The sequence below is a fragment of the Balaenoptera acutorostrata genome, chromosome 9 (genome assembly GCF_949987535.1).
Source record: "Balaenoptera acutorostrata chromosome 9, mBalAcu1.1, whole genome shotgun sequence".
Lineage (NCBI taxonomy): Eukaryota > Metazoa > Chordata > Mammalia > Artiodactyla > Balaenopteridae > Balaenoptera > Balaenoptera acutorostrata.
Window position 1 is genome coordinate 40,387,966 of NC_080072.1, and position 12,822 is coordinate 40,400,787.

The following is a 12,822-nucleotide window of genomic DNA, read 5'->3' on the forward strand; positions in this document are numbered from 1 at the left end:
ATTTAACTAAAATCTAAAGCTAGTAACTAACTGAGCACAAAATTGAGATAAATTCTCCAGCTGGTATCAATATGGCTCCTTTAGACTGGCACCTAGCGATGTATGTTCCCTTCGGTATTCCCTTTGCTATGCCTCTATTTTTGTAGGATTTGCAATAGTTAAATTTTAGATGTTTTTCCATAAATTCAAGTGAATGGTAACCAAATTATTTCAGATAATAGTCACTTTTAGGTAAGAATGGCTAATGATACATATTTGATTAGTTAACTAATTTGTATTATCAAATAAAAATTAAATTAATCTCTTTTCTTTTCTCAGTTATGAAAAATACTTCTTGATATGTTCCCTGACTTACAATGGAAAGGATCTTTTTAAACCTATTCAATCAAAGAAGGTTGGCACTTATAAGAATTTCTTCTATCTTATTAAATGGGATGAACTGTAAGTGAAATTTCTGGCTTTTTATTCTTTCAGTATGCCCTGTTCTTTACTTTTTTCCATTTATGCATACAGCTTTCATTTTTAATTACAAGTTCCATTAAAATTCATTAAATTCTTACTGATATCTTAAAGTCTCTTCTAGATACAATTCTATAGAATGGACTGAAATTCTCATTTAAAAATCTGAAATATTCTTTTAAATCTTCATATTGTTAAATTGCAGAACGTGCCATCAATTCTTCCTAGCCTTTGTCAAGTTAAAGTTACGTATAATTCTACAAAGATGTTTTTTTATAATATTGCTTTAGTTCAGTATTTATTCTGTAACACTGTATATAGGAAGCCTAGTTCTTGGTTAACAGATTTTAAAAATTATCTTAAATCCATGTACAAGATGATATTTTACACTGTTAATATTTTTTAAATATTGTCTTCAAACTAAGGGAATGCTTTCATTATTTAGACAAGTAGGCAATTGCAGAACTTTTTACTTTTTATTCTGCATTTATTTTAATGGTTTCCTATTTTTCTTATATTTTTTTTAATTATAAAAATAGCACATGTCTGTCAAAGCAATCAAATAATACAAAAATGCATGTGGGGTGAAAAGCGTCACTTTATTTTTAACACTTAACCATCTCATCGCTCCTCAGAGTGGCCACTGTTGGACTTATGTGTCCTTTCAGATTTTTAAAAAAACGAAAACAAAACACTGGTAAACATATATGTCTGTCTGTGTATGTATGTGCACACATAAATCTCGAATCAGAAGTACTCAAACATTCATCTAGCTTTTCCTAAAGGAAATAAAAATGATTATTATTTTGCCTAGAAATTGACATTGCCAGTCTTAAGTAAAAGCATTAACAAATTTTTGAAGAGAGGAATGTTATGTGTTGGAAATTTTAATGAAATTTATTTAAGATTTTTATAGTATTTGTTAACGAAGCTTACTGCTTAAGTAAAGGTTACTCAGGATTAAAGATTATTTGATGAGTCAAATAAAATACCTAAGATTGTCAGTTTTGTTAAAGGGTTAAACTTCATATTCAATCTAATTTGTTTTTTCTATTAATACATTTTCTCCCCATAGAATCATTTTTCCCATCCAGATATCACAATTGCCATTAGAATCACTTCTTCACCTTACTCTTTTTGGAATTTTAAATCAGAGCAGTGGAAGTTCCCCTGATTCTAATAAGCAGAGAAAGGGGCCAGAAGCTTTGGGCAAAGTTTCTTTACCTCTTTTTGACTTTAAACGGTAAGTGTTACTGAGTTGTAATGGTGAGTTACTGTGGACACACCTGCAGCATCAGAATTGGCTAGAGAGTGGAGTGGGGAACAGTGACGTACGTGATGAGGTAATGAGTTGCCTCATTTTTTCCGATGTGATTAAAGGAGGTCATTTCAGATACACAGAGGAAACCAAAGTTGTACTGCTATAGTTTGAACATATCTATATGGGTATTCAAAGGATTGTTTGCCACTCACTATTCCAGAAGAAAAGCAGCAGCCTATTCATTCTTTAATTGTAATTTATGGAAAGCATTATGTTATGACATAATACTCGTGGTCTTACAAGTTCCTTTGATATATTTAAAGAAACCCAAAAACTCCACTTTCCCTCTTCACATCTCTTCCCCATCCTTCTCCAGTTTAAGAGAGTCTACAACTGCATATTATTCCCTTTACCTGACTGATCTACCCTTACTGCTATGGACCCCTGGCCTTTAATCTTCAGAAGTCCCACATGTATGCAAAATTTATTGATCCTTAGGGTTAAAGGAATTCCTTTTGAGCTTTGTGTCTGTGTCTACTAATAGCCATTGCGATAATGTAGCTGGCCTTTCAGCTGACTATTTTGATTATGTTTTAAGTAATAATATGTTCCATGAGACCATCAAGCATTTTCCTAAATGAAAAAAAAATTTAATTGAATAAGTTTGGAATGTTTGATATAGCATGTGATAACATTTTGGAGCATGATAATGGACATTAGCATATTAAAGTGTCTCTAAAGTTCTGCAGTCAAGAAGCCTACTGTGTTTAATAATAATATTACTGTAATTACAAATACATAGCATTTACTGTATGCTGGGTATTAGTCTGAGTGCTGTATACATAGCATTATATACCTCACAACAACCCTATGAAGGGAAGTATTATTATTATCCCTTTTTACAGAGGGGAGAATCAAAGTGCCTTGCCCTTGGGCACTTAGCTAGTAAGTGGCAGAAGTGGAATTTGAATATAGGCAGTTTGGCCCCAGGGTCGTGTTCTTAACATTATCCTATACTACCATTCTCAGACTTATTTGATACCATGGTACTTTTTTTGTTCTAGAATACATCTTTTAAAATATTGTGTCCCATGGGACAGTTTTGGGGAAATGACGTAATAACTGATCTATTTAACCTACAATAAAACAATTAAAAAATAAGAGTTAAAAAATTCTGCTAATCTAGTTCTACTTCCTTTTTCCTCTTAAATGACAAACACAGTTTGAATTTCCAGTAATCATTTTAAAAATCATGTGGTGTTTGAAACACTGACTTCATAAGTTTTATTTTTGAAATATTCTTTTCTCGTGTACTTAAATATAGCATTTATTCACGCATTTTTCTTTTCTTATAGTCACTCCCCCTATATGTGAGGAGGCAGTTTAAGATTTTTTTATTCTATAACTTTTGTTGGGCTCAAATTTTATTTGACACCTGACAATTCTGAACTGCCAAAGGCTAGATAAAAGCAGTTGAAGAAATTGCTATTAGGACTTCCCTGGTGGCGCAGTGGTTAAGAATCCACCTGCCAATGCAGGGGACCTGGGTTCGAGCCCTGGTCCGGGAAGATCCCACATGCCACGGAGCAGCTAAGCCCATGCGCCACAACTACTGAGCCTGCACTCTAGAGCCCGTGAGCCACAACTACTGAGCCCACATGCCACAACTACTGAAGCCCGTGCACCTAGAGCCCGTGTTTCGCAACAAGAGAAGCCACTGCAATGAGAAGTCCACGCACCGCAATGAAGAGTAGCCCCTGCTCCCCTCAACTAGAGGAAGCCCGCACACTGCAACCAAGACGCAACACAGCCAAAAAATAAAAAAATAAAAAAAAAAGAAATTGCTATTAATGATGTATATTTAGAACCCTTTGCTAAATATAATCCATGACTACTCTAAAACAGAATATTGGCCACATAAAGGAGGAGAATTGTGTTCTCAATTGTCTTTTTTTTTTCCCCTATAAGTTTATTTATTTATTTATGGCTGCATTGGGTCTTCGTTGCTGCGCATGGGCTTTCTCTAGTTGCGATGAGCGGGAGCTGCTCTTCGTTACGGTGCACGGGCTTCTCATTGCAGTGGCTTCTCTTGTTGCGGAGCACGGGCTCTAGGAGCACGGATTTCAGTAGTTGTGGCACGAGGGCTCAGTAGTTGTGGCTTGCGGGCTCTAGAGCGCAGGCTCAGTAGTTGTGGCACATGGGCTTAGGTGCTCTGTGGCATGTGGGATCTTCCCAGACCAGGGGTCGAACCTGTGTCCCCTGCGTTGACAGGCGGATTCTTAACCACTGCTCCACCAGGGAAGTCCTCAATTGTCTTTGATAAATTAGTGTCAGGGAATAGTTATGTGAGAAAATTAAATGTAATTACATCATTATCATTAATTTTTATAAATGAGTCAGTTTTGAAAACCTTCGTGCTCTTGAAAGCACCAGGAGTCTTTACTTCATTTGAGAAGTACTATCATTTTTTGCCACTTGTTTTTGACTATTAATAAATGTTTTTTATTGGATGAATGACATTCTTTCAAAATTCAAAAGAGTAAGGGGAAGGGCAGTTGACTTTTGTTAGACAATTAAATAGTTGCATCCAGCACTCTACTGTTTAAAACAGTGAGCTGATGCCGTTAATCTTGAGACTTTGCCAAGTAGTGTAGTCAGTCTAGGTAATGTTAGGATTTAACATTCAAAAAATGCTCAGAAATTAAGAGGAAAGATGATTTTATGTTAATACATATAGAGAAAGTGTTAATGATTTAGTCTGTTAACGTACTGTAGTATAGTGATCAGAAATCCTGGTCTTGAAATTCTTTTAAAATTAATTTATGTTTAAGGTATAACCTGCATACAGCCTGATGAAGTTACTATCATGAAAGCCAAATGATTTACAGGCATTTCAGTCAACCTCAATGATAAATGAGTTCTTAACTCTTTTTTTAAAAAATAAATTTATTTATTTATTTATATAGTTTTGGCTGTGTTGGATCTTAGTTTCTGTGCAAGGGCTTTCTCCAGTTGCGGCGAGTGGGGGCCACTCTTCATCGCGGTGCGCGGGCCCCTCACTGTCGTGTCCTCTCTTGTTGCGGAGCATAGGCCCCAGACGCGCAGGCTCAGTAGTTGTGGCTCACGGGCCTAGCCGCTCCGCGGCATGTGGGATCTTCCCGGACCGGGGCACGAACCCGTGTCCCCTGCATTGGCAGGCGGATTCCCAACCACTGTGCCACCAGGGAAGCCCCCTTAACTCATTTTTAAATAAACTGAATCAAGCATTTAAGCTGCTGTTCCTTTATAGTTGTGTCTCAGGATTACCAAATAATTGATGTGAGAAAGTTTTTTACAGAAAAATTCCAGCTAATAGATGCAGAAGGAATGACAGAATATCACAGTTTTGCAGCCCCTACTGAAATAGTAGATTTAGGCCAGGAAATCTCAGTCTTGGCACTGTTGACATTTTGGGCCAGGTAATTCTTTGCTGTGGGAGACTGTCCTGTACACTGTGGGATGTTTGGCAGCATCCTTGGCTGCTGCCCACTAAATGCCGGTAGTAGCCCCTAGTTGCCAACAAAAAAGTCTCCAGACATTGCCAAATATCCACTGGGGTCAGAAGCATTCTTGGTTGACATTGATTTAAGCAGTAATTTATTAATGCTTTGTTTAAAACCATTGTGATTAAGTTTTCTGGAACTTTATAATGGATGATTTAGACTGATAGCCCTTGAACAAACCGATTATCTTCACATCACAGAAGGAGAGATATACCAATGTGTGCTTCTTTATTTGATGCATCAGGAACTAGTGGTATACAATACCACCTACAAAGTATTAAGTATTCTTGCCACATAACTAACCCTGAATCAGATCAAACCTTTAGATCTAACTATTACAGAAAATATAGGAGATAAAGGGACATGCTAAATGACACCAGAGGAATGCACTCAGTAAAATCCAGGATATAGAAAATTCTCAGAACAGAAGACCTGGATTCTTCAACAAATAACAGGGGATAAAAAAGAAGAATGTATGGATTAAAACAAGAGTTGGCAAACTTTCTGTTAAGAGGACCAGATAGAAGTAGTTGAGGCTTTGTAGGTCATGTAGTCTCTGTCACAAATGTAAAAGCAAAGGCAAAAGCAGTGATAGATAGGCAATATGTAAATGAATGAGTGTGACTTTATTTTAATAAAAGTTTATTTACAAAACAAGGTGACAGTCTGGAGTTTGTTGACCCTTGATTTAAAAGATACTTTAAAAGACATATCAACCAATGCACATGTTGGATCTTGCTTGTATCCTTATTCAAACAAACCAACTGTTAAAAAAATTTTTTTTAGAGACAATCGGAGAAATTTGAGTGCTGACTAGATAGCTAATAACTTTGAGTAATTATTTTTAATTATTTTGTTGTAATTATGTTTAAATATTTATTTGGCTGCGCTGGGTCTTAGTTGCGGCACGCAGTATCTTTTAGTTGAGGCATGCAGGATCTTTAGTTGCAGCATGCGAACTCTTAGTTGCGGCATGTGGGATCTAGTTCACTGACCAGGGATTGAACCCGGGCCCCCTGCATTGGGAGTGTGGAGTCTTAGCCACTGGGCCGCCAGGGAAGTTCCTGTTGCAATTATGTTTAAATTAAAGTGTTTATCATTTAGAGATACATAAAAGTATTTGCAGATAAAATAATATCAGAATTTGCCTTCAAATAATCTAGTTGAGGGTGAGGGTGGTTCTAAAATAGACAGAATATATGTGTCAAAGATTGTTTTTTTTTTTTTTGGCTGCCTCGTGCAGCTCGCCAGGATCTCAGTTCCCCGAGATTGAACCCAGGCCCCCTGCAGTGGAAGCGCGGAGTCCTAACCACTGGACTGCCAGGGAATTCCTGTGCCAAAGATTCAAAGGCTGTTAACCTGCTAGAGAAAACATTAAGACTGGAGTCTAGTTTTGGAAAGGATATTTGCTGTTTGAATAAAATGAGTGAAGTTTGATGAAGTTTATAGTTTCCTGCTTTTATGTCTCATGTTATTTTTCAGAAATTTCTTGTGTGTAAAGATATATCAATATCTTTATTGGTAAATGTTTTTAATTTCAGTAGACAATAAATTGGTAGTCTAGGGCAAGGGTCAGCATACTCCGGAACACTGCCTGTTTTTTGTAAGTACAGTTTTGTTACAACACAGCACACATTTTTTGAAATGTATTGTTCATGGCTGCTTTGGCACTATACTAGCAGAGTTGAGTCTCTGCCAGAGATTGTATAGCCCAGAAAGCCCCAAATATTTGCTCTCTGGCCCTTTACAGAAAAATTTGCTGACCCCTGGTCACAACCAGATAAAACTTCTCATCTCAAATGATTAGTGCTTTGGCACAAAGTAGATACTGGTTTTCTTGGCATGTGTTTTTGTTCTTATGGTAAAAGTCAAGGAGCAGTTATGAAATCCAAACCACCATCTTGAGATGTGTTCCTCTGTAGATGATCTTCAAAGACTATCCTTCACCTTCCTATTTATAGAAGTTGTTTTGGGGACAGGTGACTCTGAGACTTCACCCATCTTGTCTTCTATCCTGAGCCCCGATTCTCCCAAGATAATGTTGCTTCATCTTCCCTCCTTTTGTTCTAACTCCCATACTTCAGTACCTAAATACTGAAGTGAAAGTACACTATGGAGAGTGACTCCTTCTCATATGTTCTTTTTATATAGAGGATGCTTAATAAATATTTGATTATTAACATTTCAAATTCATTAACATGTGTTGTGAGTTTTGAAGTAATTTTTAAAATGAAATCCACAGTATTCTTCTGTTTACATTCATGAAGGTTTTTAACATGTGGAACTAAACTTCTCTATCTTTGGACTTCATCACATACAAATCCTGTTCCTGGAACAGTCCCCAAAAAAGGATATGTGATGGAAAGAATAGTGTTACAGGTAATGATACTTCCTGACACGTGGAAAGGTTCAAATTTGAATTCTTTATGAAAAGTATATGTGTACCATGATCTGGGTTGTTACTAAAGAAGCCTAATTGATCTTGTTTCGATCTTAGGATCTATATTTAATTTAAATGTCAATAAACCATTTCCTATTTCTGAGAAACAGTAAAAGATGCACTTATACCAATCCCAAGTAGTACATGTGCTATTGAGAATTACCAGTAATGGTAATCACTTTTAATAAAAGGACAGAAGCATTAATTTAATATTTGGTGTTATCACCCTGATGGCTAAGAAAAATCAAAAACAAGTTAATGTAGCAAATATGTGGACTTTTCAGCTGTAATTTAATCAACTTCTATTAATTTTTAAGGTTGATTTTCCTTCTCCTACATTTGATATCATTTATACCACTCCTCAAGTTGACAGAAGCATTATACAACAACACAACTTAGAAACATTGGAGAATGATATAAAAGGGAAACTTCTTGATATTCTTCACAGAGACTCATCACTTGGGTACACTCCTTTGATTCTGTTTTGCCTGGGTATCTCTTACAATGTAAAGTTCAAGTTAATGGTTTATTAAATGCCTTGAATTAGTTCATGATTTAGCAATGTTCCTGATATGGAAAGGTTTTTTTTTTCTGTTTTTAATTGTATAAAAAGACTATATGACTACATAAAATTTAGAAATTTGTACAGGTCAATTTTTTTGCATAATCAAAAGGCAAACAATAGATTGGGAACTATAATCTATATCCTTAATATATGAAGGACCTTTTCATATAAGTAGAAAAACAGACAACACAGTGGTAGACAAGAATATGAATAGGTAATTCTTTGGAAAAGAAATACAGTACCTTTTAAACATCTGAAAAAAGATGTTCAACCTCTCAGTAATCAAGGAATTGTAAATGAATACAAGATACCATTTCACACATCAGATTGTTGAAAATTAAAATGTCTCATTATATAAGGTATTGATGGGATACAGAAAATGGGAATTATACTGTTGACAGAACTCAAAGCTTTTGGAGAGCAATTTGGCAAAATCTATAAAGGTCACAGTGTCCATAGACTGTGACCTAACAATTCCACTTCCAGTTAGTTATAGTGTATTTTAGAGAAAACCCTTTTATATTTGCTTGTGGAGACAAGAATATTCATTGCAATGTTTATTTGGGTTATTGTAAAACTGATAGGGAATGTTCATTAACGGGTTAAATTATGGTACATTTATCCAACAGTACTATGTAACTATTAAGAATGAAGTTATAGCTATATGTACTAATATGTAAGATATTAAATGAAGAAAATAAGTGGCAGGATAGTGTGTATAGTGTGTTACCATTAACATATAGGAAGAAAAGAGAATCTACATACACCTTTGTGTATGCTTCTATATGAATAGACTACCTCTGGAAGAATATACGAGGTTAGGCAGTTGCCACTGGGAGGGGAACTGGAAGGAGAAACTTAATTGTGTACCTTTTTGCAATACTTGATTTTTTTTTTAGTATTCCATGTGAGATAAATACATTTCAATTCAATGCATGGATTATATACACAAGGGTAGATAGATGAGTAGTGAAATAGTGAAATATTTCATTCACATAAACATCTGTCATTAACAGTAAATTAGAATTTCCAAGACAAGTTCTTTTTATTTTGAATATTCCTCAAATGAGCTGTATATTCACATCTTCTAAAATTTTGTAATAGCATTTGTTTTTGGCATGACATTTGATTTTACTTTTATAAAGTGATGAAATCCTTGCTGTCTCTTAGGGTAGGTTCTGCGTATCCAACTCTGATTTCTAGTGCCTGGCATCTGGTTAGAGCTCAATAAATTTTATTGTGCTGAATTATCCTTCTTTTTCTTAACTAAGACTCTTATCAAGGCAGAATGATTTCTTTCCATCCCCCAAATTAGGGTAAATTAGCGGTGTTTGCTGTACATTGCGTTTTTCTATTCCAAATTAGTATTAATGATTCTACCAAGAAGTGGCTGTCCTAAAAGGAATAAATTTCTTCTTTGTATTTTTAATCATTGAGATTATAACTGTCATTATGATATCACTGAGAAGTGATTTAATTCTGTTACATATTCAGACTTTCTAAAGAAGATAAAGCCTTTCTGTGGGAGAAACGTTATTATTGCCTCGAACACCCAAATTGTCTTCCTAAAGTGCTAGCGAGTGCCCCAAACTGGAAATGGGTTAATCTTGCCAAAACTTACTCATTGCTTCGGCAGTGGCCTCCATTGCACCCACTGACTGCGTTAGAGCTTCTTGATTCAAAGTAAGTTAACTGTGGCTGAATTTATTTGCTCTGTTTTATTGTTTTTCCAGTAAGATATTATGTTGCAGGATTAGTTCCCTTTGTTTTAACATGAAAGCAATTCGATTCAGTATAAATGTGTAAACGCATATTTCTATAAACACATCTTTTGTGTTGAGATTATTAAAAAGGGATATCATATCATTTAAAACTAATCTAGAGAGGTTGTAAATTTTAAATACTTCGTTATATTTTTATGATGTAGGCCAGAATTAATTTTCATAAGGTTTCTAAACAGTCACGAAATTGGATTTGTGTATAGGACAATAAGATTTTCTTCCTAGAAAAAAAGAAGAAACACATTGCTTTTGAATAGCTATTTGAGTATTCTTTGTCAGGAATAGATTGAGATTGTGTTTTCAGGAAAAACAGCTTCATTAGAAAGAAATCGCTGTCAAATCTTGATTTTGTGGTATGCTTCTAGATTTGCTGATCAGGAGGTGAGGTCCCTAGCTGTGACCTGGATTGAGGCTATTAGTGATGATGAGCTAACAGATCTTCTTCCACAGTTTGTGCAGGTGAGTTTTTTACGAGGTAACCTACCCTCCTTACCCTCTCCCCAGCTTGTATGAGTAGGGACCTTGCTAAGGGATCCCCTTTCTGTTTTGATTAAAAGTACTTTTGTTGTGTGGGAATGTTGAGGTGTATTGCATTTGGATTTAGTGTGAATTTTTTTCCACTATTATCAGCTGCCCTGCTTGAATACTAACTATATATATGTATCTGGATTTTTAATTCTCAGGTTTTAATTCTCAGAACAAACCAGACTTGAACTTTTCTTTGATTTTTTTTTTTAATTGGTCTTTTAAACATAGCTAATGAATGTTATTCCCAGGTCTGTACTTTTCTGCTTGATTTCATTAATTTCACCTAAGTTAATTCATCTGTTTCATTTTTATCAGTATCATCTTTCATCCTTGATTTATATAGTTTATCTTTTGATAATTTTATCCTAACAACATAGTATGGGTTTGACCACTAGTGATAGTGATTCTTATTTTTCTTTGCATGTAGGCTTTGAAATATGAAATTTACTTGAACAGTTCATTAGTGCGCTTCCTTCTGTCCAGGGCATTGGGAAATATACAGATAGCACACAATTTATATTGGTAAGATTTAAATTTTCTTAAGTACTTTATTTCTGTCTCTCTTATTTACAGAGATGACACTCAAAGTCTAAACTGTATGCTCAGACTATTTGCTGTTGATACCAGCTGTTTCATTGAAGTCATTATTATAAAGAAGCTAAATTTTTATGTCTTTAGAAATAAAACCAGAAAATAACAAAACCCTCTACTGCCAAATTATTTGGCATGTTAGAGCTCTATAATAATGACTGAGTTTTTACTTGCTTATATAGCCTAAAATTAATTCCTGGATACCAAAAATTAAACTTGTTAAATTGATTTTTGAGAGACATTAATCTATTTCGCAGAAGTGGCTGACATAAATATTTTGCTGTATTAGGCTCCTCAAGGATGCCCTGCATGATGCACAGTTTGGTGCCCGATATGAACATGTTTTGGGTGCTCTCCTCTCAGTAGGAGGAAAAGGACTCAGAGAAGAACTTCTGAAGCAGGCAAAACTTGTACAACTTTTAGGAGGAGTAGCAGAAAAAGTAAGGCAGGCTAGTGGATCAGCCAGACAGGTATGTACCCATAGAGGGAATATAAATATTTTGATGTTAAAGGATCTTTACAGTGCTGACAAGTTGTTATTCTTTTTTTTTTTTTTTTAATATTTATTTATTTATTTATTTATTTATTTGGTTGGTTGGTTGGTTGTGCCGGGTCTTAGTTGCGGCTCGTGGGCTCCTTAGTTGCGGCATGTGGGCTCCTTAGTTATGGCCAGCTGGCTTCTTAGTTGCAGCTCACCAGCTCCTTAGTTGCGGCGCACGGGCTCCTTAGTTGCGGTATGCGAACTCTTAGTTGCGGCTTGGGTGTGGGATCTAGTTCCCTGAGCAGGGATCGAACCCAGGCCCCCTGCATTGGGAGCCTGGAGTCTTAACCACTGTGCACCACCAGGGTAGTCCCGGTTGTTATTCTTTTTCAATAGACATCCAATAGAACTCTAACACACCTATGCTGTTTTGGGCAGATTGAATTCAAAAGTTGCTTAAAACCTGTCGGAAAAGATTTTATATCCTAACTCAGTTCCCTTTCATTTCCATGCTTATTAATTCCTGTCTGATCAAAATTGTTCTCTTGAGTTTCTTTTTCATTATTTTGCTTTTTAACATTTTTGTAATTGTAAAGGTAGTAGAAGTATGAATTGATGCTAATGTTTAAAAAGTCCAAATGAATAAGTTTATGGATTAAAAAATTAGGACATTTCCAGTTTCATTTTCTCCCTGTAGATATCTTGTTCACAGTTTGTTTTATGTCCTGCTTGGTCATTTTATATGACTTTACACGTATATATACAAATGTTTGGAGTTAAAAATTTTTTATAGAAACGTATGTTATTTTTTAACTAGATTTCATTATTTTAACCACTTTAAGATGTACAGTCCATTGGCTGTTATTGATAGTACATTCACAGTGTTGTGCAACCACCACCACTGTCTAATTCCAGAACATTTTCATCACAAAGCAAGCCTGCACCCACTAACCCTTTAGTTCTTATTCCCCTCTCCTCCCAGGTCCTGTTGAGAACTAATCTGCTTTCTATCTCTATGGACTTACCTATTCTGGACATTTCATATAAATGGAATCATGCAACATGTGGCCTTTTGTGTCTGATTTCTTTCACTTAACCTAATGTTTTCAAGGTTCTTCCATATTCTAGCATGTATATTTATGGCTGAACAATGTCCCATTGTATAGATAATACC

The 12,822-nt window shown here is 35.4% G+C and overlaps 1 protein-coding gene across 4 annotated transcripts in view; it reads left to right on the forward strand.

Moving 5' to 3' along the window:
* The window catches only part of PIK3C2A (phosphatidylinositol-4-phosphate 3-kinase catalytic subunit type 2 alpha), a 106,021-nt gene that overhangs the window by 70,682 nt on the left and 22,517 nt on the right, over nt 1-12,822 (forward strand). For all 4 annotated transcript variants that reach the window (XM_057553776.1, XM_057553775.1, XM_057553778.1 and 1 more), the window contains exons 12-19: nt 319-441; nt 1,535-1,702; nt 7,530-7,641; nt 8,020-8,165; nt 9,762-9,950; nt 10,414-10,507; nt 11,004-11,098; nt 11,457-11,637. In XM_057553776.1, coding sequence (XP_057409759.1) covers nt 319-441; nt 1,535-1,702; nt 7,530-7,641; nt 8,020-8,165; nt 9,762-9,950; nt 10,414-10,507; nt 11,004-11,098; nt 11,457-11,637 — 1,108 coding nt within the window. The remainder of the gene's footprint in view (nt 1-318; nt 442-1,534; nt 1,703-7,529; nt 7,642-8,019; nt 8,166-9,761; nt 9,951-10,413; nt 10,508-11,003; nt 11,099-11,456; nt 11,638-12,822) is intronic.